We start from the raw sequence: 26239 nt of genomic DNA, 5'->3' as shown, positions 1-26239 counted from the left end.
TGATCACAAATCCGCACAGCCACGCTCCAGCATGCAGCGGAAAGCCTTCCCTGAACTGTGGAGGTTAACGTAACTGCGAACGGGGAATGTATCTGGAATGCGATGTTCAAACAAACACATGGGTGAGATTGTCAGGTCTTCATGAATCTTTGGACATATAGTGAAGTTAAGTATAGTTAAGTTAGAGTTAGAGTCCAGGGTCCGTATTCATGAAAAGTCGTAGTGTAAAGAGTTTCTCCTAGTGACGAAATTCGAAAGAAAATGCTTAGAAATGTGGGCGTTTCCCTTTAAAATTACAGAGAGGGTCCTAGTGAAGCTAAAGGTTTTTCATAAAGCATCACTTAAAGTCAAAAAGTGTTAGGAGTAGTGAGGAGGATTTTTAAGAAGATTAAGAGTTTCTTTATCAGAGGAGAAAATGGCCGAAAGGTGAAAAGGGAGAAGAAACTTATTATGTACAATATTAAATAATGGTAGCGAGTTAAAAAGCTGCTACAGATTAGATCATGTTGGGATTAATTTTGTGACCAATCAGATTAGATACAACATATCCAACATCTCCAGGTATATATACTGTATATATTGCCGCTATGTCATTTAGAGACACACTAACAAGAGCTGAAATGCCATAGCGACAAAAATGATATAATTGGTCTCTATGACATTTCTGTTCTGTGTCAGAGATGTTTACATTTATTACATTCATAACATGTTAGAACATCTCTAATAAGATCGGGCATGATCGTAATCCCTACACGATATACACTCAAATATCTTAACGTAGAGACTTCAAAGCTCTTCTGTATTTTTTTATTGGACGACCAATCACTGTCTTCAAAAGAATGTGTCTTACCTAGTAACAGGGATAAGCCCCGCCTCCTCTTTAAGATGAGACGTTGTTGTATTTTCCTTGTTCAGAGTTGCTCTGAGATCACTTAGTGGTCCTGAATCACTCTTAAGATAAGATTACTAGTCAGAAATGTTTAAACTAAATTAGGAGATCATTCTTAGTATCTTTGAGAAATAATTGGAGAGAAAGTTCCAAAAGTACTTTGTCATCGGATATCTAACTGTTCCTAACTTGTTACTGTAGACAAAATCCAGACAGTGTCTTCATTACAATCCAGCAAATCTTACAAACTACAATGTTCTCGTTCTGTTCAGTCGCGAGTCACGGAAACGTCAGGTTTTACAGAACGATTTTAATCTAACTTACAATTATATTTTAATTATGATTCAGTCTATAATTACAGTTCTGTCCCACGCTGTTGAATTCTCCATTCTGATTGGTTGATTCATTCTCCTATAACAGCAGATCGATCTGAAGGTAGAGCTGCCTACACATGGAAAAGCAGGTCAAAATAATATTTATTAATTATACATGATGAGTTATATTGTGATGATGTTCCCCAGTGCTGTTAAAGTTGTAAAAGTGTACTGACTGAAACTTTGAAGCTCTTGCTGAGAGTGCAGGAATTACTGTGGCGTTGGTAGAATCGAATAGAACTAGGGGCTTTGAAATGTTCACAGGACGATAATCTAGTGTGGAAATATAAGCGTTTCACTGTATCGCTGTGCTAATCAATCATTTAACCCCTTCCATATACTGTATAAATCCTATAAATCCTTTCTAAAGCATACAAAGCCTGAAGGTATCTATACATGCAGCATAGGAGAAGTACGGGAAGAAGCTCCGCTGTTAGACCATTTACACCTAAACAAAACACAATTCCAACACCAAGCAGCTAAAAGAACACAAAGAAAGGTATAATAAAATATTCCAATGGTATAAGGGTGAGCGCTCAAAAAAAAAACCCACCAATATAATAGTAATATGGTTATATAAACTGGTAATATATATATCGTCGCTGTCGGGTGGAAACCTCGTATGTCCAAATTTGGTCAATTTCATATTTTTTCACATATCGATGCTGTTGGTCAGTTCCCACGTGGGTCTGTTATTTTTATAAGTTAATAACCAGTTATTAACAGCCAATAGACCGTGCCACGATTGGTCAGCGCCACGAGACCATTGTCCGATTGGCTGGAGTAGACGGTGGGCGGAGTCCACCTATTTGTGGATTCTTGTGCACGTCTTGACGTTAGAAATGTTTCAAATCCACAAATGCACAGAACGCAATCCACAGTGATTCACAATTGCCCAGAGCGCTATTCACAAATGAGCAGGAAGCCATTCACAAATAAATACAATTAAATATATATTTATAAATATTTTTTTTTATTTGCAAATCCCATTTTATTTATTTGTGAATTTCATTTCTTTTTGTGAAATTTGTAACATATATTTACGGTTTGCTTATTGTGCATTTGTTGATTTAAAAAATATGTGAAACTCTTTATATTTATTTGTGGATCATAGTATATTTATTCAGAATAACGAAACAATTCTGACCCCATACGTCTCTCCCTGCTCCCAAGTCATAAAGCTTGTATCTCCGATAAAACGTGACTTTGGGAAAATGTTGTGTTAATGTTGGTACACAACAGTATATGATAGCAATATAAGGTATAATAACAACTTTAACGATACAATGTTTAATAACTAAAAAATATACGGCGCTTTTTTAATTTCCTGAAAAATAATGGTTTTGGAGATACGAGGATTCGGCCCGACAGCGAAGATATACTTATTCTAAGTACCAGAATCATTCAAATATACCTTGCGTTTTTTGAGATATGCTACATTTTAGATTGAGCATGTTGTTTTCAAACAAGAGGCGCAAAAATAGGTTTAAGGTTAAAAAGGATAAAAACACCCAACGTAGTGGAAATGTAGACAAACGTGTAGAACCGGAGACCAATGGTGTCAATGAAGACGCTGAGAAGAAGAGCCTAGTGTTTGTTGTTACTCAGTTCAAATATATACCCTTAAAATACACCTCTAACGTGTTTGAATCAACACCAGAATGTATTCAGCTCATCTCTCATGATCATTCCTACATTAGATTTAGATTTTTGAGCTACGGAGGAATTATTTGCTATTGATGGACTGACGGAAATCCCAGATGAGCTTAGAGTTCCTGAGCATGATCATGTAACATCAGTGTAACATCTCTGCATGACGAACAGGAAGGAAGGCTAGTGAGGATAAACCATTTCAGACATTTCAGACATTTGTCCTTGCTGTGCACATTGACCTTCTTTGTATAAATTCCAAAATCTGCTGCAAAACCAAAGGAAACAAAATGATCAAATAGCTTTTTAAAACTGTTCTTCTTTTTGACGAAGAGCTTATCTTTATTTTATTTTTTTTAAGAAACACCTTTTGATAAAATGATAGCTGTACCCATGTTTGACGTACGTGACTCAAAGAGGGCTTTGGCTGAACACGTTTTGGTGACATCACGCAACGTGTTTCGACTCAAATCTGCAGTAGATTTAATAAATCGCAAGCTTTTCCGAATATCCTAAAGTTGACTTGATTTTGCGTTCATTTGCATTACAATGAAAAAAAATCACACAAATCTGGAGGACTGGCTCTCTGTTTGGTTTCGTTCTCTTCCGCAACCTCGTTTCATTTCTGTGCATCTGATAACTATTGAGTTTGATAAAGTTACAAAAAAATGCCAGGAGTCACATGACAGGCAACAGTGTGCTGTTGTAAGAGTTACGGTTGAGTTGCACTGCATTATGGGTATTTGTATTCAGTACACACATGTATACACCACTGTCTTCGTGTCCAATTTTCCTGTAATTTTTTTTCCTTTTCGTTTCTTAGAATTTGTTAATAAGCGGCACGCACTTCGCTGTTGTTCCCTCCTGACTTATCTCTGTCTTTTTCCTGAGGATCAGGCTGAAATTGTTTGGTGTTGGATTTAATGAAGCTGAAGAGATGCACAGCGATTCGAAATAGTAATCCCTGTCTATGTGTACAAATGTTCCAGACAGCAGATAAGCTGACCAGTATATATAGTATATATCGTCGCTGTCGGGCGGAATCCTCGTATCTCCAAAACCGTTATTTTTCAGGAAGTTAAAAAAACGCTGTACCTTATCTGCAGTGCACAGGGTTTAGTCCGCGTTGCAGTGGATTGTCTTGTGCTAAATGCCTGTCCTCAGACGAGCACCAGAACTAGCGGGGGTCAAGATTTTTTTTTCTTTGAGCCCAGTGTTTTGAAGACATTTACCTCAGAAGACGTGTTGATTCATTGCGACTCTTCTTGAGGAGAAATATGCCGCGAAGCTCTCCCACGGAGTGAGGAAGATGTGGACAGTTGAAGTGTCCAATGGAGTTATGAGATTTGCGCTCAAGATATTTTCAAGACTTTAGATTGGTTAATAACTTGTAAAAATAACAGACCCACGTGGGGACTGACCAATAGCATCGATATGTGAAAAAATATGAAATTGACCAAATTTGGACATACGAGGTTTCCGCCCGACAGCGACGATATATAAGGCTTGAAGTCTGAGATGACTTGAACCCTTTTGACTGGTACACCATCGTTCCATTCCACCGGCAGACTGGAAACCGACTTCTGGGACATTTTCTATCAGTATAAACAAATGAATGGTTTTCTGGCTGCGAGTCTGATATAAAAATGAGTCAGGACTCCTTGGCTTTTAGTGTCAAACGTTTGTTGCTCCTTCTGTTGGATGACCTACATAGCATTTTAGTGGTAGGAGATACATTTTAGGAGCTTATGAAGAAGCACATGGAGCACCTCAGAAAGCAGGAATGAGTTGGATGTGACGTTTTTTTGATGTGAAAACGTTTTTTGTTTCTCTGGAGCTTTTCTATGAATATATGGATCCTAGTAGGCAGGGTAAAAACAAAAATATTTATGAAACAATACAAATTCTTAACGCGGTGAAAAGTGTCTACTATAAAGAGTGTCTACTTTCATATGAGCTTCATGTTAACCACCAGTGTGGAGTGAGACATGACAAATACATTTGAGACTGAACATGGACACGACCAAACAGGCCTCAGGTAAAAAAGAGTTAAGCTGATCTCATCAGACTTAGATTAAAAAGCCAGATACAGAGAGATTCTTTTGAGCTGTTAGAGAAATGACAGCATTCGATTAAATCACCATATCGGATCTTCACCGATGTTCAATACACTGATCTGCTGCATCACACTGAGCAGTGACTAGCTCCAGATGACCCAGTGACTTTTTATTACAGCTCATTCTGTTGGAAGGAAAACACTGCCCTATTTTCCCCCCAGACTCTAATTAATCCCTAAATATGACTGAAATCAAAAGAAATAAAGATTCTGTTTAAAATGACAGCTTTGCATTTATAGATTACGTCTAAATGCGAAAACTGTCATTGTGTCAAAATGTGGTGCTTTGGGGATAAATACAATTTGTGATCGTTGTTAGCCAATCGTCGTGATATATTTTATATATATATATATATATATATATACATATATATATATATATATATATATATATATATATATATATATATATATATATGTGTGTGTGTGTGTGTGTATGTGTATATATATACATGTACATATATATATATATATATATATATATATATATATATATAGATAGATAGATAGATAGATAGATAGATAGATAGATATAGATATAGATATACGAGGAATAAAACATGTTATTCTTTCTTTTAAAATGTAAAAAAAAAAACAAGTCCCGGCTCATTATTCAGACATTTATCTTCCAGCATGAATTATTCAGTATCTGCAGTGAACCTGATAGGAAATATATATAGTTATGAGTTCTAGAGTATGAGGAATGAAAGTCAGAACCCATCGATAGAGGTTATGATAGTGAAGAAAAATGACATCAGGTACGTTTCGACATTATTATGCTACAAATCTCGAACAAAAAAAGAAAAATAATAATCTGTCTCATGCTTCAGTCAGATCAATATGATAATCAGGGAAAAGGAGGGGGAAAAAAAAATTCTCAGGGGTCTAATGTTCTAACTAATGTTCTTGTGTGACTAAAATATCACTACACAACGACTGAGAAGCTCCACAGTGTGCAACAGACACGTCATATCTCCAAAAATAGAAAGCTTCGTTCTGGAATAATTTGCTCACTCTACGGTGGAGATATGAGTTTGTTATGTGCTCTCGTACAACATCGTTATACACTCGGGTCTTATCGTTAAGATCAGCTTATCAATGAGGAAAATTAAATTGCAGCTATGATGGATTTTTTTTTTTTCCAGTACTCCACTATGTCTGGACTTGTTATAAGAGGTTTCATTTTTTTATTTGATTTTTTTCAGGATCTAAATGATCAAAATGGTTTGTCCCTTTGGAGACAACTTCAAACAGGGCTTCAAGATTAATCCTACGTTACAACCCCACTAAGAACCAATGAGAACTTGCCCCCTTTATATATATATATATGTATATATATGAGTTACCTTTTCATTAGTAAAGCCCTGGATATCAAATCCCTAATCCCCATTTGGATCATTTTATTGAAGATATTATCTTGGTGTATAAAAGCTCATCTCTCCCTCCTGCAGGTTTCATGTTTCCCTGCGTTATTTATCTGTTTACTTCCTGTTAACTGTACTGAAAATGAAATGAGCGATATTAAATGGTAGAAGGATGGGTATAATAATTATTTTGCAATCACCAACGTTCTGCTTCAGACGTTCCATTATTGGATGTATTTTGGCATCTTGATCTTTTTTATTTATTTATTTATTTATTTATTTTTTACCGTGATATAGATCAAATGGTAAAATTCTACGTTTATCCAACGCCGTGTCATTCCGCCTATAATGCCTGGAGTGGAGTCCAGCAGTCGATACTGTTATAGATTATATTAAATAATTGAGCCATTCTGCTTTATTTTTGTATCAGTGCTGGGAAAGCTTATTATCTCAGTTGAAAGCACTGAAAGCAATGTTCTAGCAAGCGAGACGAATCGCCAAAGTTACCAAGGGTCCATTAACTTGTTTTGGGTTTTTTTTTTTTTCACTAATACATTCACCTTTTTGACCTTTAATCATTGTCTTTTACTATAACCAAAATGTTTTTTTTTCCACATATTTTTATAATTTTGGGCTTGCTGCTTATTGATTTGCTTTTGATCATTCTTCTTCTGTCTTTTTTAAACTGACCCATTTTCTTTTAATTTTCCCCCTTGCATTCCTTGGCCTTTTCCATCCCTGCTCCCCGAACCCTGAACTTTACTCCTCTTTTGCCCCACCCCTTCCCCCCATCTCCCTTCCCCCATCTCCATCGCTTTGAAACCCTCTTCCTCTCCAGCTGGGTTTGTGAAGTCGCCCATGTCTGAGACAAAACTCACGGGAGACACCTTTGAGCTGTACTGTGACGTGGTTGGTAACCCCACACCGGAGATCCAGTGGTGGTACGCTGAGATAAACCGCGCCGACTCCTTCAAGCAGCTGTGGGACGGCGCCCGGAAGCGGCGCGTCTCCATCGCCAACATCTACGGCACCAACGGCGTGAGCGTGCTGGGTGTCACACGCCTCACGCTCGAGGATTCCGGAACCTACGAATGCCGGGCCAGTAACGACCCGCGCCGCAACGACCTGCGCCAAAACCCAGCCATCACCTGGATCCGAGCTCAGGCCACCATTTCCGTGTTGCAGAGTGAGTGGTATACTTGTGCTGTAGTAGATAGATTACAAACTGTAGCTGTAGTTAATAGATCCAACTTCACCTTTATCCAAATGGCCCCCACATCAAGCCAAAAACATAAAATGACACAAAAAAGCAAGGAGAAATATTTGTCATCTTTATAATGTTCTTGTGATTACTACAGTGAGTTAGATCTATTACTAGATCCTTGTGCTGCTGTTAATTCTGTTTTGGTTGCTTTTACTGTAAACTGTGATGCTATGTGGCATGAAAAATGACCCACTACAGTCCCAACATCGAGCACAGATTATTATTATTTTTTTTTGGTGGTTAAAAATGTTCAGGCTTCTGTTAAAGTATAAAGTATCTTTCTGATTCTAGTTGACTCAAATGTTCCTATTGCCTTCTTTTAAACAGAATCTAAAGCTTCACCCGTCTTGAACTGACAGTCACCCCCTACCCCTTCTGAACCCCTTGAGCCTCTTGTTGTGAAAGACCACAAACCCAGACAAATGCCATAGTCTCTGTCTGCCCCTTTCTTCCTCATGCCGCCCTCCCTCACCTTACGAGCAGTCCACCCTGCATGTTCCCACGTCGCTTGCCTTGTCTAGTGTCTTTAATATACAATTGTTTTGTCATTAAATCAGCTGCTTCATTTTTTTTTTTAGTTCGTTCGGATTTAGATGCTAGGATTCTTTCTTTCTTTCTAAATTCTTTTTTCCTTTAATATACTTTCTGGGTTGCATAGATTGTTTGATTTACTTCAAAGCCTGACATTATGTGCCCTGTCTGTAATACATAGGTCTTTTGGTGCTTTGAAGTCTTTAACATCTTTCTTTGTGCACTAGTACTGTGAGGAAACGGTGGGTAGTGAAAGAAGACGCAAGGAAGAGCCGCTGCTAGCTAAGACGATCTGTGCAGCAGCGAACGCGCTGACACTTCTCTTTCATTTGTAAATCTTAAGAATATTTGGATACAGTGCTCCGCCTTGTGCCTTCTTTACAGTAAGTGTTTGCCTTCGAATCAGTAATGACATTATATCCTCGAGCTGCTTTCAAACACGGTGGCCATCACTGTTGGTCTGATTAATTGGTAGACGGCTCAGCTAACCGATCACTGAAGCAGCGGAAAATGCTGGTCAAGTTCATCTTTATCTCTTCACTGCACTACAGGGAGCTTACAAAATGAGGAGTCCTCGTTCTTGCCTTCTCCCCGTCTCATGACAGCTAATACTGTGAAATCTTGAGAGACGTACTTAATAATGCGATCGGAGCAGCGTGCAAGTCCCATCACGCTGCCTGTACACTAACAAGAACTTCTAGTTCAAGCACAATCTCTAAATAATCTATATATAGCATATATGAGTGAAGGGAGTACCTAGATTAAAATAAAGAAATGAATGAACAAAACGAATTGGGACAAACGAAAAGGAAATATTCTGTCATTACTGAGAGTCAATGTTTTCATATTATATACATGTCATAAGCATTATGTCATGTATATAGCAGGCTATACATGCTGAAGTCATATGGAAAAGAATGTATAGTTTGTTCATGGGACGGCGTTCGAAATACGTGCTGGTCTTGTCTTAGTTTCTTTCTACTTTCTACTCACTGTCAACGTAATATAATCTTCCTGTCCAAATAAATCAGCTATCTTTTTTCTAATCCCTGCTCCCATCCGTGCTATTCCGTACATCGAGATGACACCGAGTCTTGAAGGAACATGGTGTCCGTTTTATTATGTACTTTTTATTGAGGCTACTGTTGAATAAATGTTTTGAAGTTTTCACAGTGGAGTCGTGGAGGAAGCAAAACCATCTCTCAGGGAAGTAATAGGATCAAAATTATCGATTTGCCATCGTCTCTTCCTCGGAGCAGGTGTCCTAGAAATGACCTTCTGATGAGGCTGCCGGATCGCATCAGCACGAGCGGCTTTGGCTGTCGCTATCGGATGAAGTAATCTGACTGGTTTTGTTTTGAATGCGTACGTAGGCCGATGGCTTGTGCTCGGTTACACAGGCTAAGATACGAGTAGGTGTTTTGATGCTACCCAGGAGGGATGGAGGAAGAGCGAAGGGAGGAGTAAGCAAGATTAAGAGAGAGAGCGAGAGAGACAGAAAGGGGAGGGCATAGACATAGAGACATAGATTCCCTTCAGCTATTGGGCATGCCAAACTCCAGCAGAAGGTGTTAGGATTGCTAATTGGAGTCACTCCTAATCCCCTCCCTTTTCCTCCAGAGCACAAGTGATCAAGGAGGTTTAATGTACAAGCGAGGAGAAGAAATTACGTCTCTCTCCCCTACTTCCTCCATCCTCCTTTGTCTTCCTTCTGGGTATTCTAGTTGCTATGGAAGGGCCGCCCCAGAATAACGAAGGAGGAGCTGGAGCCATACATGGGCACAGACAAAAGGACTGGTGTCAGCTTATTGAATTGAAATGCCAACTGATGCCTGAAGAGTGTATTTAAAGATACAGCTAAAGTAAAAATAAACAATGCTGGAATAGAATTGAATTGGATTCTATCATTTGGCTATATTTCCCTGAAAGTGTATTTTTTTTTTTTTTTTGCGTTTTAATATGAAACATTTAATGCATTATGACTAAAGGCTCCGGTATTAATTCAGAGGTGGCTCTTGCATGCAAAGTTTCAGATTTTTTTTTTTCTCCTCCTTGCATTATGTTCTTACGCCCGAAGGTAAGTGTAATCACAGATAATGAAACAATAAGTCGTAGTGAATGGTGTTGGCTTTGCTTCAAAAGAATTCATGATTTAAAAATTAATAAATAAATAAATAAATAAATAAATAAATAAATAAACAAACATACAGGATGTAATCCTTCTCCGTTCCATTTTTGGGAAATGATAACGTTGAGTGTTTTTATGTTTTAAAATGAAATGTTTATTGCAGCTACCTGCACACACGGACACTTTATCCGAAGGAGATCACAGCCGGCAGTTACGAGTCCCGGATTGGTCCTGATGTTCATTTCTCTCCTCTTTTGTAATAACTCGGAGGTTTGATTTCGTTTCAGAGCCAAAGATCAATGCTTCTGATCAGGAAGTTTTGCCGCCTAAAAAGCCACAGGAAAACAATCCCCCTGTTACCTTACAGTGTAACTTAACCAACGCTCACACTGCGCACCGGGAAAGCTTCTGGATGAAGAACGGTGAAGAAATCCCAAATACGAGAAAAGGACAGAAAAACACAGAGCTTACGTGAGTTTGTTTACGCCTGTATGCGTTGTTCTTTAAGCGGCATTTAACTGCAAATGTTTCATCTGCAAATGTTTCCGGAATGTCGTGATTAGAAAATCGAACGTGATACTAACCGTCTATCCGTCTGTGCATATGAATGCTAATCCAGTAATGCTTCAACATCAATTCAACATCGAATCTTTCATTTCAGTCAGCGAAATTCAGGGTTCAACACAAGTGGCAGACCAAGTGAAAGTTCTTCAGCTGACTGAACCAGGCTTTAAGAAAAATACTGTAGCCAGAGAACAGTTCTATTTCTGCAACTGCTTTATTTTATTTTATTTATTTATTTCTTTTTTGTATACGTGACCCGTCGTGGCTTCTGTAGCAGATCCTTTGTTGTGGACATGTAACATGCTGTGAAAGAGTCCAAGTTCAGTGCTGTGGTCAAAACACGGGCAAAAACATGTCAAAACAACAAGAAAAATGATTTTGAAAGCAAGGAAAGTAAAGCTTAGAAGCTTAGATTCAACTGGTACGATTTTGTGACGATTCCTGGACACAAGCAGACAAACTAGCACAGAAAAGGGGAACACAATGAGGCAGAAAACCAATAAAAGGGCAGGTGTGGAAACAGGACTAGAACAGAAAACAACTTTTTTTCGCAGCCGATCGCAGGCGTTTATGCCCACATAATGGACTGAAGACATTGAAAAGATTTTGTAGAGATTTCCGTGTCATTCATTCTTCATTGTCGGATTAGTGAAACGATGTGTGGCTTGTACGAAAACAGAAACGTGTGAACAGATGTCCCACAAATGTCTCATCTGTTTAGATACAGTGGTGCTAATCAGACGTGCTAACGTCAAACACCACTGCGGATGAAGGAAAACCCCATAACCACTGAATATAGCTGCGATCTACTCGGCAATATCTAAACACTGAAAGCTAACTTTTCACCATTCAGTCATAGAGATGATAGATGATGGATACGTATCCGGACATATCTAAAGAGTTCTTCTGTTCGTCACTAGGTTCCTCTGATGGAATCAGTAAAGGACATACACACGATTTCCAAGCAAACTATTAACCTTCCATACACTCTATAAGCAAAGCCTTTTTCCAAGAGCCTCCACTTTACATGTTGCTCGAATGATCTGCATTTGTGAATGTTATAGTCCCAAATAATGACATTTTATATATATATATATATCCTCGTATCTCCAAAACCGTTATTTTTCAGGAAGTTAAAAAAAACGCCGTACCTTATCTGCAGTACACAGGGTTTAGTCCGCGTTGCAGTGGATTGTCTTGCGCTAAATTCCTGTCCTCAGACGAGCAACAGAACTAGCGGGGGTCAAGATTTTTTTTTCTTTGAGCCCAGTGTTTTGAAGACATTTACCTCAGAAGACGTGTTGATTCGTTGCGACTCTTATTAAGGAGAAATATGCCGCGAAGCTCTCCCGCGGAGTGAGGAAGAGGTGGACAGTTGAAGTGTCCAATGGAGTTATGAGATTTGCGCTCAAGCTATTTTCAAGACTTTAGATTGGTTAATAACTTGTAAAAATAACAGACCCACGTGGGAACTGACCAATAGCATCGATATGTGAAAAAAATATGAAATTGACAAAATTTGGACATACGAGGTTTCCGCCCGACAGCGACGATTTATATATCCAAATATATATTACTGTGATGTAATAATCCTAATGAGGGTTTTTACTTAGCTACCACTAATGCTGCAAGACCTTTTATAGCCAAGTACAATCTCTGAGAGGAAATATCCTGTCAGATCGTATGCAAGTCATATCCTAGTGACAGTCATGCCTGGAGCAGACAGCATCATGCCAACAGCAATTCCACGGAGGCATCGCTTTGATTCTGCTACAGCTTTCCAAGTACACTACTGTGGCAAAATAAACTTGTGCTTACTTCCATCGCAGACAGACTGTTCTATCTTGGTGCGTTGACTGCGATTAAATAGAATTAAAAGAATCTCTATCCAAAGAGGTTGTAATTGTATGTGTAAACACATAACGGCTCTACGTTGTGCTATTGTATCATACCCCAGGAACAGGCTGGATAGTGCTATGCTATTTAAATCAACTTAAGCTTGTTTAACCTTTTTCTTTTTTTTGTAATAGACTCCACAAACCGAGAGCGGAAGATTCCGGAGAGTATATGTGCGTTTACAGTTTTGACAAAGCCCCAAATGCCAATGCAACCATTGAAGTCAAAGGTAAGATTATTTGTATACGTGAGTATAATGCTGTATATACGAATTAATACTCGTTTACGTCTCTAATGGTGTCGATTAGTTTTCTATGTTATTCTGTCAGATTCTAACACATTATCAGTGAAAGAAATTCTACATCAGAGCAATTTATATAAGTGTACTTGCTGATATGATGATGTTTTACATTTACAGCCTCATACAAAGCGACTTACATTTTATTTACTTATTATTATTATTATTATTATTATTATTATTATTTGTACAACTGAGCAGTTGAGGGTTCTGAGTGGTCCCTCGATTTATCTCACAACTTTCTGATCGGTAGTCTAAAGTCTTAACCGCTGTGACGAGGCATTTCATTTTTAACAGGATTCGAACATCAGTGCTTTCAAACAGTCGTAGTTAGAGCGGTACATTTTCTGAAACAGAAAATCCTACGGTACAGAGAGTTTTGTGGCAGGACAATCAACAGTTTTTGTCTTACTGACAGCTTCTATAACTGCAAAAATAACAGCCACACGACAAGAAACATGAACATGGAAGAAAAGAAAATAAGGCATAGACGCTTGGATACAAACGATAAAGCCTTTGCGACGATACCTTGGCACAAGCAGACAAACTCATCAGAACACAACACAGAACAAGTGAACACAATCAGGCAGAACATAGGGCAGAACCAGCAGCATGTTTTGTCTTTTATTTGGATAGTCAGATGTGGTAGCTTAGTGATTAAGGCATTGACCTACTGATTGGAAGGTTGTGAGGTCAATCCGCAGGTCCACCAAGCTGCCTCTGAGCACCTTGATGTCCCAAATGTGATGTAATGTCTTATTGCCAGAAACTAACATCGTTATCCACAGCATTAAACCTAACACTAAAATGATTCGGTTGTATTTACTGCAGTTATTGTTGATAAGAATCAAATTTGGGGTGGGAACAACTCCACTTTTTGCTAGGCTGCGTTCCACCACCCCGTCGTGTTTTAGCGCTAACTCTTAGGAGTGAGTGAATGACTGACGTTAATAGTATACTTTGCATCTCCAAAAACCAAACTGACAGAAATCTTTCCTTTATGTCGGCACATCGTGGCTGTCTGACACGGTCCGGTAGTGCAGGATAAGTCAATGCTCAGCACCTACAAATAACAGCATTGTGCCATAAAATGACAGCATCATAAAACAAAACATAAAAACGATTTGAAACAGTAGAGTGATTTCTACTGTAAATCAGCTCCGTCGCTCGACGTGTGGAAAAAAAAAAAAAGCAAAACGAGAGCTTTTCAGCACGGGGATAAATCCAGACAGTCACATAGAGAAAGCCTGACTGTGAGTGAAATAGTGCAGACATGGAGAGATCAAGTCTCATTAGTTTTCTCCACGGAGCAGATGAAAAGAGGTCTCTGGACAATGCCTGTCTCTCACAGAGAAGACGAGTCGTTATAGTTTGAAATTCACAATGACACAAAGAGCCAATTTAGTTGGCGAATTTCACTTGTTTGGTAGCTTTCACTCAGTGTGACTTCATAGCCATGAATAAGAATGATCATTTATTATATCTATTCCTGTCTTGTTTATTGTATCTAGGACCGTTTATATTCAGCCGTCATTATGCCTTGTGATATTTTAAACAGCATAAAACATAGAACCGTCTATACGTCGTTACACCTATAAAATCTAAAAGCGTGTTCGGAATATTACAAAGATTCAAACCAACAATCAAGTGAAGCGTTAACTACACGGTGCTCGTGCTGCTTTCCAGGCCAGCGCAGGCAGGAAGGAATCACCCCCCTGTAGCCACAGACCCGTGAAACACTCCTCACTTAAGCCAATTTGTTTTGACACCGCCGTCGTGCACACTGAGCATGCCCGGACTGTTCTGGCAGGCCTGCTTTAAACGTTGCTTGGTTGCATAATGCGATGATGCTGTTGTCCACTCAGCTCTGACTTTCCCACTCTCATCCTGTCATGTGACAGGACAGATGCACTGCACCGTGCGTCGCATTCCTTCTTTCGTGCTACATCTCCTTGCTAGAACAGATTCGACTGCGAAATACACAGTTTTTTTTTTGGTACAAATTACCAGCATGGGACTGAGTTCTAGCCAGTTCCAGCAAATGTTTACTGAAATCTAGTTTATCTTCTTATCTAGAAGAAAGCAAAAAAAAAATTCAAAATAAAACAAACGAGCTAATGAATCATGGCGCTTGCTCAGACGTTCTACGACGTTAAATGTAATTATAAACATTAAAAGAGTACGATTCGTTTTCAATCTTAAAAAAGAGGGGAAAAAACTGCAATCATTGTCAGATTGTAAATAGGAATAAAACATGGTGTTATAGAAAAAGGATTAACCTCCAGGTATTTAATGGCTTCAGTGCACCAACTTCTTGTTGATTATTTTCCAATGACTTTATGCCTTGTCAATATTTTATACCTCACTAACTTATTAATGAATTTCAGTATGCAGCATTGCTTTCCACATTCTCTTTACCAATTTTTTATTTATTTATTTTTTTGTTTCTATTCACATCAGTGTTTTAAAATGATTCTGCATATTCTGTCTGCATCGCTTATTATTCGGGTTCTACTGTGCATCTCTAAGGAAACGAACAGGCAAGGAACGAAGTTTCTAAGCACATCCTGGCAGCTTTAATTCCTTCGAGCTTTAAGGAGTTTAATGTACATAATTCAAATAAGAATCGGTGTCAATTATTTTATTCCGTTTGGTACGAATCAAAACGCTGGTTGAAAAGGAACTATATTGTGATCTATTGTGATCTATCTGGCATAATAGAGCACAATTTTAAGGTGAGGCCCTTATCAGAAGCTAAAAGCAGTTGAGTTAGAAAAAGCAGGAAGGTAAGCTGTGCTCCTTTCTATCTTGCGCTCCACCCCCAGGCTCTCATGTCCTTGGCACCTTTCTCTCCAGCTCTCAGCTCTGAGGGAACAGATGGAGGCTTGTGTGCTGGGGTGGGATTAAGGCCTGTATCCAGTCCCAGCCGCTTCTAATGGCAAGAGTTTATTGTTCACAATGATAATCTGCTCCTACGTGCATTTTGTGCTAACAGTGAGAAAAATTCTTAAATACATTCCAGCATAATTCGATTTGATGCAACAGCATAGTACGTCGATGTATTGAGTTGCTTTTGGGTTTTTTTGTTTTTTTTTGGCTATGCATAATCTTCCAGTCATTATTGTGTCATCCTCTTAATTATTCGAGTTAAACTGCAAAACTAATTAGAAACATGCTTTCGTATTAATATTATGAAATTCATCCATATGGCTGGTTGTAAAAGTGTTGCTGCTTTCTCTGTTCGTCGTTAGAAATTCATCATTGGCTTGTGAACGGATGCAGTTGCCAACAGTATGTTCACTCGTTTTCCTTTTGGTATAGGTTACACCTCCTTCTTCTGGTAGGCAAAGACAAAAACAAAACGATGCAGATGAGGTTTCCCTACAAATAACCTGCAGTGTATACTGTATGTGCTGTTACCTATCTCTTTCTATCGGTGATCACAAGACTAAAGGCCCACTTCCGTGAGGGATCAGGGTTTGGATGCAGGCCAGAATGACATTGAACAGCAGTGAAAGTCCTATCTGTTTAGAGAAGAGACGATTTACTCCCTGTCAGGGGAGAAGCGTGTGAGGATAATGCCCAACTAAGCTCCTACTCCATCCCCTCCCCACACACGCGCACATCCACACAATCCTCAGATGGCACGTGTGCACCACAATTACAGAGCGGTGATGTATTCCGTGTCCCAGGTCACGCCTGGGCCGTCTTCCATGTTCGCGCCAATAAACACTCGCTCCGGGCCTCTTCCTGATCCTGCCTAATTACATGGAAGAAATGATCATAATTTTAAAGATTAGCAAAAAGGAAAAGGCCGTTGCAGCTCCCTGTCCGTAATGGAGTAGTGATTAAGAAGAGACTTTGTGGTCGATGGCCAAAACGGCAAACTCGACAGATTTTAAGCATCGGCAGTGTCTAATGCATAACCAGGCATCTAACTGGGAAGCTGATGACTCAGCACATCAGCTTGAAACGGTTCATGAACAGGCATAGAGAACGCACGAAAGCCTGAATTGAAGCTTATATGGGATTTTATTTTATTTAGAACATGTAATTGGCTTCAAAAATTTCAGCCATGCATGTTGGCTTACCAAAGGAACTGTTGTATGTCAAACGTGTAAATAATTATTACGAATAAAATATTGTTTAATTAATGTTCCTATCCGTTATTTGAAAAATAAAACTGCCGCATTGCAAAATATAGATGCAATGAAATCTCTCTCTTTTTAATGAATGTACCAGCTTTTATATTGTGCATTTTCTCTTCCATTCAGCGGCTCCTGAAATCGTTGGTCACAAGCGAAGCGAGAATAAAAAAGAAGGAGAAAGCGCTCTCTTGTACTGCAAATCAGTGGGATACCCACATCCCATCTGGACATGGCAGAAAAAAGTCAGCCAGGGATCATACGTAGTACGTAGCATGTTGTTTTCTCCTACTGGTATCTACATCAACACTACTATAGTATAAGCAAAAAGCTATGGATCTCTAAAGTGTACATTTTTTCTCGACGTTAAATACATATGTTGGCGTTCTTGTTACCTAGAATACAGATGATCTCTTTACATGCAGTATAGACATGGTATAACACAGATAGGTGTTAATTTACTGAACTGTTTTTTTTTTTTATGCAAAATGTGCAAACTTGACATCAAAAAAGGAGGCTAGTTTACATTATTTGGCTTGATGAATATACGGTTGTTCTTATCTAAAGGCTTAAATGACCCTAACCCATGGAACACTGTCTGAACGCTTTATTTGACATCCATCCATAGCCTTGGGGTAGTAGACATGCCCCGAAGTCAGTTCTCCCGTCAGTAATCCCGTCCAATCTTCTGCTGCACCGTTCAAGATAATATATCACTGTTACAGGCTATATAAATATATATTGTTACAGGCTTTTAGCTTGGTCATGCTGCTGCAGACCAAACAGACTATGTGCCTGTCTGAACATGGAGAAAAGCTGCCAGCAGATAGTCAACAGACTAATGTGGACATTTCGGGGGTTGATGTTATCACATTACATCTGATGTACGGCGGCTCTCTCTCCACTCAAAGAACCCCCTTAGGAAGGCTTTCATTCTTCGGAATGATGATGAGTAAAGTAGAGCAATCTGCAGGGAGAAAACAGCACAGGGAAAATGGTCTCCAGTTGTTGATGTCCCCGTTGGCAACACATGTTCCTAGCCAATCCAATCTTGGAACTGGCTTTCTCTCCAGGCATGACCCTGTGGTGAAGGAGTGGAGGCTCCAGCACTAATTGGTGGAACAAGTATTGGATTGTTTTGGCAGGCTTAACATAAATATATTCACATCCGGAATAAAATGTTATTCTATTATTACTTTTCTTGAGAAAAGCATATTTCTTGCCTTTCTTCAAGTGGAGCTGATCTTCTCCAAATTGGAGAGGATGCATTAGGTGAGCTTGCCTCTCATACCAGAGATAACAGCTCACAGAGATAACAATTCTCCTAGGCCAGGTGATTTAGCCCAACGTAGATTTGTAATACTTAGAAAGGGGGACCTTAGATTTAAAAGCTTGACATGTAATGCTGTGTGTGAGAGCTAAACTGTGGTGTCAAGTAATATCTGGCTGCAGAACTTGTTCGTCCTGCTAGGCATTGAGGGGGAATTGCCAGAGGCTGACCAGTCCCTTATAGATTGGTGCTTGAGGGACGTTGTTGTTCCCTATTTCAGCTTCTAACATCAGTGGACGTAAAATATGTTTAGAGAGAGAATTTCTCCCTGCTTACCTTTAAGCAAATCATCTGGGGGATTTCCATCCTCAATGGGATGTCAGTGGCAGACATTTTCACAGCAGCCTCTGGGGTTTCCCCACAAACCTCCGTGTGACCCTGTCTGTGGCTCCTTGCTACATGGACGTTGTGGAACTAGGACATTTTTCCCTTTTACATCTGGGCCATTTTAGCATCCGGATGTTTTTATCCTGTGTATGGCTCGCTCCATTATACTAATTGGATCAGGCAGGCATTAGGCCATTATTCTTCCTCCTTGGCTGCAGCTGTGCAGGGTTTGAATATATGCTCAGTATAATCCGAGATATACAGAGTGACTTGTCTAAAAGGGAAATGTTAGGTTATGCATATAACCATTGTTTCCTGAAGGATAGGAATAAGGCAAAACTCTAGCACAGCTCGATTGACAAGTGATGGCTGAAAAGAAAGGTGACAAATGATTTGTGTTTTTAGCAGGATACGCAAAGCCATCCCATGGTATCCCAATCTATTTGTGTTATACCTTGTACCTGTCTTTTTGGAAACAGGGATTGTATGCTTTTCCTTTAACATTTTCCTGAAGTACATTTCTTTCATTTTGTAGGACATTGACAACAGCACCGGACGCTTCTTCATTATGAGCAAAGACAATTACACAGAACTGAATGTTATAAATCTTGACATTAGTACAGACCCTGGCGAGTATGTCTGCAGTGCCTCAAACGTCATTGGGTCTAAAGAATCCATGTCAATTCTGCGGGTGCGTAGTCACCTGGCTCCACTCTGGCCTTTACTCGGTGTGTTGGCAGAAATCCTCATCCTGGTGGTCATCATTGTGGTTTACGAGAAGCGCAAGAAGCCAGACGACGTCCCAGATGGTAAGTTATGCAAATTTTCTGTTCTCCCTCAAAACTAGCATGTCATATAAAGCATCTTTTAGCCTTTGATGATACTGTATGCCATACATGGTGACACTGATGCTTCTGTTAAAATGTTTCCTACTTGGTTTTTATGTCCATTAACTTCATGACGATACGACGAGCAGCTGAAACTCAACTGTGGTGACTTATTACCCAATTAGTTTTAATGTCTACATCAGCCAGAGGATGTCTTATTGGAGTGTTTACAAGTTTGCTCTTGAAGCATTAACAGGACAGTGGCATTAATGAGTATTTATTGCGGGCTTTTCTGGTGCTGATTCGGACTCTTGAAGCTCACGGAGCCTTTTTTAATCTTGAAAGTACTCAAATGCTTGAGAGCATTAGTATCACTCTCATCATAGTGCATCTTAGTGAATACTGCAGCATCAACGCAACCTTGGAAAGTAAACTTGCACTGCGTATTATCTCGGAGAGAATTTCAGAACTCTGTACCCGCTAATCCCTTTCTAACAGATCTGTGAACACACAAGAAGAAGTGGAACAGAAAAAAATAATCTCTGTAACAAGGACAGAGTGTATGATTCAGTGCCTCAATCATAGGACTATCCAAAAGCCAGTAGTCAGGCACAGATGCATGTTAATTTGACCTTTGGAGCTACACATTAGGGCATCTCTGAGCCAGCGGTGGGCTGTACTTACCCTTTCAATGAGCTGAGTAATATAACAGAGATGGCAGATGGTTTATAACCTGTTCTTCAGAATAGTACTAGTAAGCCAAGGCAGTTCATTAAAAAAAAAAAAAAGAGTTGAAGTTCATTTAATTTGATGTACGTCTTTCTACACAGAATTATTGACATCTAAATGATCAGAATAAGAGTATATGAAATGAATAATGCATGTAAATAAGTGATATTCTGACCTTCTCAGATGAATTTTACACACAGAACATTCCTAGCTCCCTAGTAAACTTTCTGTAAGGTTTAAATCCAGCAACTTGGACAAATCTCAGTGTTTGAGTACTGTACAGTATATCGATGCTGTCGGGCGGAATCCTCGTATCTCCAAAACCGTTATTTTTCAGGAAGTTAAAAAAACGCCGTACCTTATCTGCAGTGCACAGGGTTTAGTCCGCGTTACAGTGGATTGTCTTGCGCTAAATGCCTGTCCTCAGACGAGCACCAGAACTAGCGGGGGTCAAGATTTTTTTTCTTTGAGCCCAGTGTTTTGAAGACATTTACCTCAGAAGACGTGTTGATTCGTTGCGACTCTTCTTGAGGAGAAATATGCCGCGAATCTCTCCCGCGGAGTGAGGAAGAGGTGGACAGTTGAAGTGTCCAATGGAGTTATGAGATTTGCGCTCAAGCTATTTTCAAGACTTTAGATTGATTAATAACTTGTAAAAATAACAGACCCACGTGGGGACTGACCAATAGCATCGATATGTGAAAAAATATGAAATTGACAAAATTTGGACATACGAGGTTTCCGCCTGACAGCGACGAACCACTTTCTGCAAATCAGTCCCGAATCATCAATGAGCCGTGACCGGGGTTTGGGGTATCTCCTCGGATACGGTCACCCTTTTACACCCAACATGCTGAAGGTGTATAATGTTAGATTTTGGTCTTCTGCTCTCAGGAAGATTTCTGATGTTGAATCGGCTAACCTGTACAATTTAGAAACTGCAATCTTTGGTGCAATCTTTGCCTTCCTCACCCTCTTCCTCACCTTTTCCCTCATTTTTTCCCCTGTTTTGACAGTTATCCTTTGACGGAATCATATTAATTGAACAAAGATCTATATTTCAGCTGATTAAAACAGATTTAACTACAAATACAAGTGAAAAATCTGCCGTTACAAGTGCAGTCTTGCAGTTTTGCTATTTCAAGCCTAACCGAGAGCTCAGTCACATCACATTAGCGTGTTCCCGTAAGCCAAATCAACAGGATTTATATAAGGTTTTGAAATACAAATGCAATAGTTCTGTAACAGCTGAAACTGTTAAAATGTTTTTTGCTGCATTTGCTCTCTGCTACTAAGTTAACAAATCATCCTGGGATAACTTTAGTGCTGGTTATTTCTACTCGAAGGATCGCAGGTATTAAATGTTTAGCGTGGTAACGTTTCTGTTTTCACGGAAATGTCATCGCCAGAACACTGCACCAGATTACAGTATGTATTTAATACTTTCACGATATTGTTCCATTCTTCTGATGAGATATTTTCTGCAACGGCACTTTTCATAAGTCTGTGTGTCTCTTATTAGGGAACACAATTAAAATCTGAACGATTATACATATATACACTATTTAAACAAACTTTAATTCATTTTCGGTTAAAATGAAGTAAATTAAGTCGCAGTTCTGTAAGTAATTGACTTCTTGTTAAATCATACAGTACCATAAAGTGAGTTTATGGTAATTCTTTTCTAATTACAGTTAGATTTGAGAGAATAAAATGGACGAATAAATAAATATCTAGCTGGTTGTGCTGACGGAGATTACATTTGTCAGATCTTGAGGTCACAAATTGCCTTCAGCAAGGCTAAACAAGGCCAGTTGTGCTCCTCTGGCGGATAACAGTGTGACAAACGAGTGTTGCAGGAAACAGGGGCCACGGTGATTTCGCTAGTTCAGATTCAACATGAGAGCATCCTTGTAAATGATGCTGCAGTAAACTGAATTTAAATTCAAGATTTTTTCATTACCAGGCAAATCAAGCAACAAATACAACTTGCAGGTTCATGGCCATATAAGTATTTTCTGTATTTTTGCCAGTTCTGTAGACTGAACGCTGGACATACATCACCTACACGACTTATAACGGCATAATAGTTTGCTTTACTGAACTTCTTGTCCTTAGTTATCAGGCAAATACGAGGTGTTCGGTAAAACATTGTGCAACTAATGCAGTCAAGAAACAGAACCCTCTCTGTTTAAGGTGACTTTTTACATGACTATAATAAACAATTCCACAAACATGTCCTCAGTATCTGTTTTGCACTTGCATCATCGTTTTATTTTTCCTTGTGTGTCTCTATTCCATGCAATTCAATTTTATGGTCTCAAAGCAGCTTTACAGAACATAAGAAATATAGTACAAAAAGTTGAAAATTTATATTAGACTTATATTTAAATGTGTTTATATTTATCCCCAATGAACACGGCTGAGGTGACTGAGGCGACTGTGGTGAGGAAAAACTCTCTTAGATGGAAGAGGAAGAAACCTTGAGAGGAACCAGACTCAAAAGTGAACCTCATCCTCATTTGGGTGACACTGGAGGGTGTGATTATAAACTGTTATAAACACCGGAGAGTGTTATTATGAATAATGTCCTTTCTACAGTCATAAACAGTCAGTTGGAGTTGAGTAACCAGGAGTTCCTGAGCAACTCATAAATGTTTTATATTCAGTATTCGGTGACTATATCATTCCCGTAATAGCACTACTGACCGTCTCGCACTACCAAATCCTTGTGTGCTTTCAGAGTCTTAACAAGTAAGCATGAAACAAATTGAATTACCTTGTTGTCTTTCTCTTCTCCATGTGGCACCATATTCATTGTTGGTGGTAAGTTTGAGAACTTGCATGTATGGAAAGTTTGCCTTCTTTCTGTCGTCCATCCATTCAAAGTGTTATTAACACTACTTTATCAAATAACTGGGACAATAATAATCATTAACTTCAGATTCATTAATGAACACATTGTCCGAATAGAATATTGTGGAATTCCTATGATCTGTGTCTAATGTCTGAAATTGGGGTGATTTTATTTCGTTGTCATTTATTATCTTCATTTTGGACTATTTAGAATGTTTATAATGAGTACGCAGAAATGTTCAGCACATACGTTCATTCATCCACGAGGCAGGAATACACCAGGATGAGATACTAGTTAAATGATAAAGCATCATACACAAGCACACACACATGCTTTCACACCAAAGGTCAGTTTTCTATTGCCAGTTGGTCTACAGAGAACCCAGAGGAAACCCATTCAGACACAGGGAGAACATGCGCAACTCTGCACACAAGGGAGCTCTAAGCCTTTCCAGCAACAACAACAGCAATGACAGGAAGAAGTAGATAAAGAAGAAGAAGAAGAAGAAGAATATATTGCCACTCAAATCTATTGACGTTGATGAATTCTTTCTTAATTCTTTGCAAGTTATAGATAGATAGATAGATAGATAGATAGACAGACAGACACCTGAAACAATTAAAAACTTCATTGCTCATCCATCACCAGTGTGTACAGTTTTAACAAAGCTCTATGCTCTGAACAGGATTTACCCAAGCAAGAATGCGAATGACGGATGGGGATAGATTAAGGCAGATTATATCCGAGATGAGAATGTAATACACTGCGTTCTGGTGGTGGTTCTCGCTGTTAACATAGAAAGCTTTTTTTTTTGTTTGGTTTTTTTTGTTGTATATCTTCTGCTTCTTAGCTGAATAGAACATAAATTATATTGGGAAGTGGTGTTTTTAAGATATAGGAGCTTGACTGGTTAAAAATAAATAAATAAATAATACACCATATACCACATTTACACACAATATATCTCAATCTAAATACACACACACACACACACACACACACACACACACACTCACTAAGACTGTTTCAGATACCGTGTTTTCACTTAACCCTGTTCCAGAAAAATGAAAATAGAGAATTCCAGAAATACAGTGAGCATTAATCATTTAGATTGTGCACCATCCTGAGTAAGATGATGAAAGCTTGTGGGACGTTAACCTTCCATTTGTCCAATGTATCCACAGAGTATACGCTACCCAGCCTTCAGTCACATAGTAGCCGTCTCGCTTTTCAGAGCAGCTCTCGCGGTACTGAAGTGCTAATGTTCAAGTAACCCTTATTTGGCTTAATATGGGCCCCAAAAGACCCCAAAGTGCAAGTGCCGATGCTTGCGAATCAGACGTCCCGAAGAAGCGTCCCAAAGGTGAAAAGTTTTGTGGAAAGGTGAAAAATCTTGATTTCATAGGGAAATTGGGGGAAAGTATGCTGAGGTTGCTATGGTAATCACGAAAAAGTAATTTGTGCTACTGCTGATGTCTCACAGTATTCGCGTTATATAGTGATCGCTACAATCCCCGGTTTCACCGGGGAGCTTGGAACATATCCCCACTGATACTGGGTCCTACTGTACGTATATAATCATAGAATGATTGGGGGAAAGAAAAAGAAAAAAAAAAAAGAAATGTATGTAGAGGATAAAGCACTGAAGCGGAATTCCGGCTGAATTAGCTGATCAATCCATTTTGAGAACTGTCTGGACTTGGCGTAATTTTCTACTGAGCACGCTCAACTGACTGGCTTTTGTCCGAAACTTACTGAATTACAGAATTATCCCTGCAGGTTAGTTTTCACTTCCTTTCTCAGACTTGATTAAAGCCATGTTGGAAGTGACCTCAGTCGGCCGTGTTATTGATCAAAGTGAAGCTTCCTCGCAGGTTACTCGAGATTAAGATCATGAGATAATAAAGCCATCGTGCATTGAAGTGCCCTTTGGCTTTAAAAATCTTGCATGGGTTTGTTGGGAATGAGTGTATGAGTTATATCTGAAACAGCTTGACTGTGTGTCAGTTAATTGACTGGCAGCCATGTTGTTCCGTCTATAAATATGACCTTTTCGCCCTGTTTGGTGACTGTTGAATCAGGCTACAGATGCATGCTGCTTTCACACACTCACACACTAACTAATCCTCCATCTGTGTCTCAAAGCGTTATGCTATGTCACAAGTGTATGCTTGGTACTAGGTTATTTCCTGTTCTTCTAATCATACATGTTGAGAGACGTCAGCTGTGAAAGTCATTAGCTGAGTTTTATGCTGCTAGCTTTTAGAATATATTTGATTCTTGCTCACAACTGTAGATATTTACAAGCCCGAGACAAACTGTAAAACTATATAATATTATGATATGAATTACACGTCACTACATAATAACCGTCCTTTTATCCATCTCATTCATCTCATTTGATGTTAAACACACAGGACGAAAAAAGGCAGACAATGTAAACTCTTCAAGCGCTATTAAATAACCTACTTCACAGGATAGAATAATAAAAGATAGGCTGAGAGCTTTTTTCTTTCTTTCTTCTAGTTATTAATACATTTCCTTTATTTTATTTTCATATCTGTTCTCTGCTTTTTTGTCTCGGATGAAGATGATGAACCAGCAGGATCCATGTAAGACCTGAGCTTTTCTAATTTCTATCTACGATAATAAATGCTTATAATAAATGCTTATCGATGTTATCAGAAGTTATTGAACAAACTGTACATGTTTGATGTGAATACATATTAAACTATGCAGTGAGTAGGAAACAAACATGTTAAATTATTTAAGTATGTCTATTGAAATTATGCACACTCGCCATTTTCTCAGCCAGTTTTCCTTCAACTTTCCAAAGAAGCTGATATTCTTAACTGCTTCTCAGGAAGAAAAAAAAGAAAAGATGCAGAGAAACGATACCATTTTAAGTATCCGAAGCTACAAGAAGCAAAATACCTAATTCAGCCTTAAA

The 26239-nt window shown here is 38.9% G+C and overlaps 1 protein-coding gene across 2 annotated transcripts in view; it reads left to right on the top strand.

Annotated features, from left to right (window-relative positions):
- Positions 1 to 26239, top strand: part of nptnb (neuroplastin b) — a 35508-nt gene that overhangs the window by 6407 nt on the left and 2862 nt on the right. Inside the window, exons 2-7 of one of the 2 annotated variants that reach the window (XM_060877411.1) lie at positions 7232 to 7579; positions 10604 to 10787; positions 12911 to 13005; positions 17349 to 17485; positions 19412 to 19685; positions 25880 to 25901. In XM_060877411.1, the coding sequence (XP_060733394.1) occupies positions 7232 to 7579; positions 10604 to 10787; positions 12911 to 13005; positions 17349 to 17485; positions 19412 to 19685; positions 25880 to 25901 (1060 nt within the window). The remainder of the gene's footprint in view (positions 1 to 7231; positions 7580 to 10603; positions 10788 to 12910; positions 13006 to 17348; positions 17486 to 19411; positions 19686 to 25879; positions 25902 to 26239) is intronic. The other variant, XM_060877412.1, reaches the window with a different exon arrangement.

The sequence above is a fragment of the Tachysurus vachellii genome, chromosome 9, assembly GCF_030014155.1.
Source record: "Tachysurus vachellii isolate PV-2020 chromosome 9, HZAU_Pvac_v1, whole genome shotgun sequence".
NCBI classification, from domain to species: Eukaryota; Metazoa; Chordata; class Actinopteri; order Siluriformes; family Bagridae; genus Tachysurus; species Tachysurus vachellii.
Note: the sequence above shows the minus strand (reverse complement) of the source record. Positions and strands in the feature narration are given on the sequence as shown.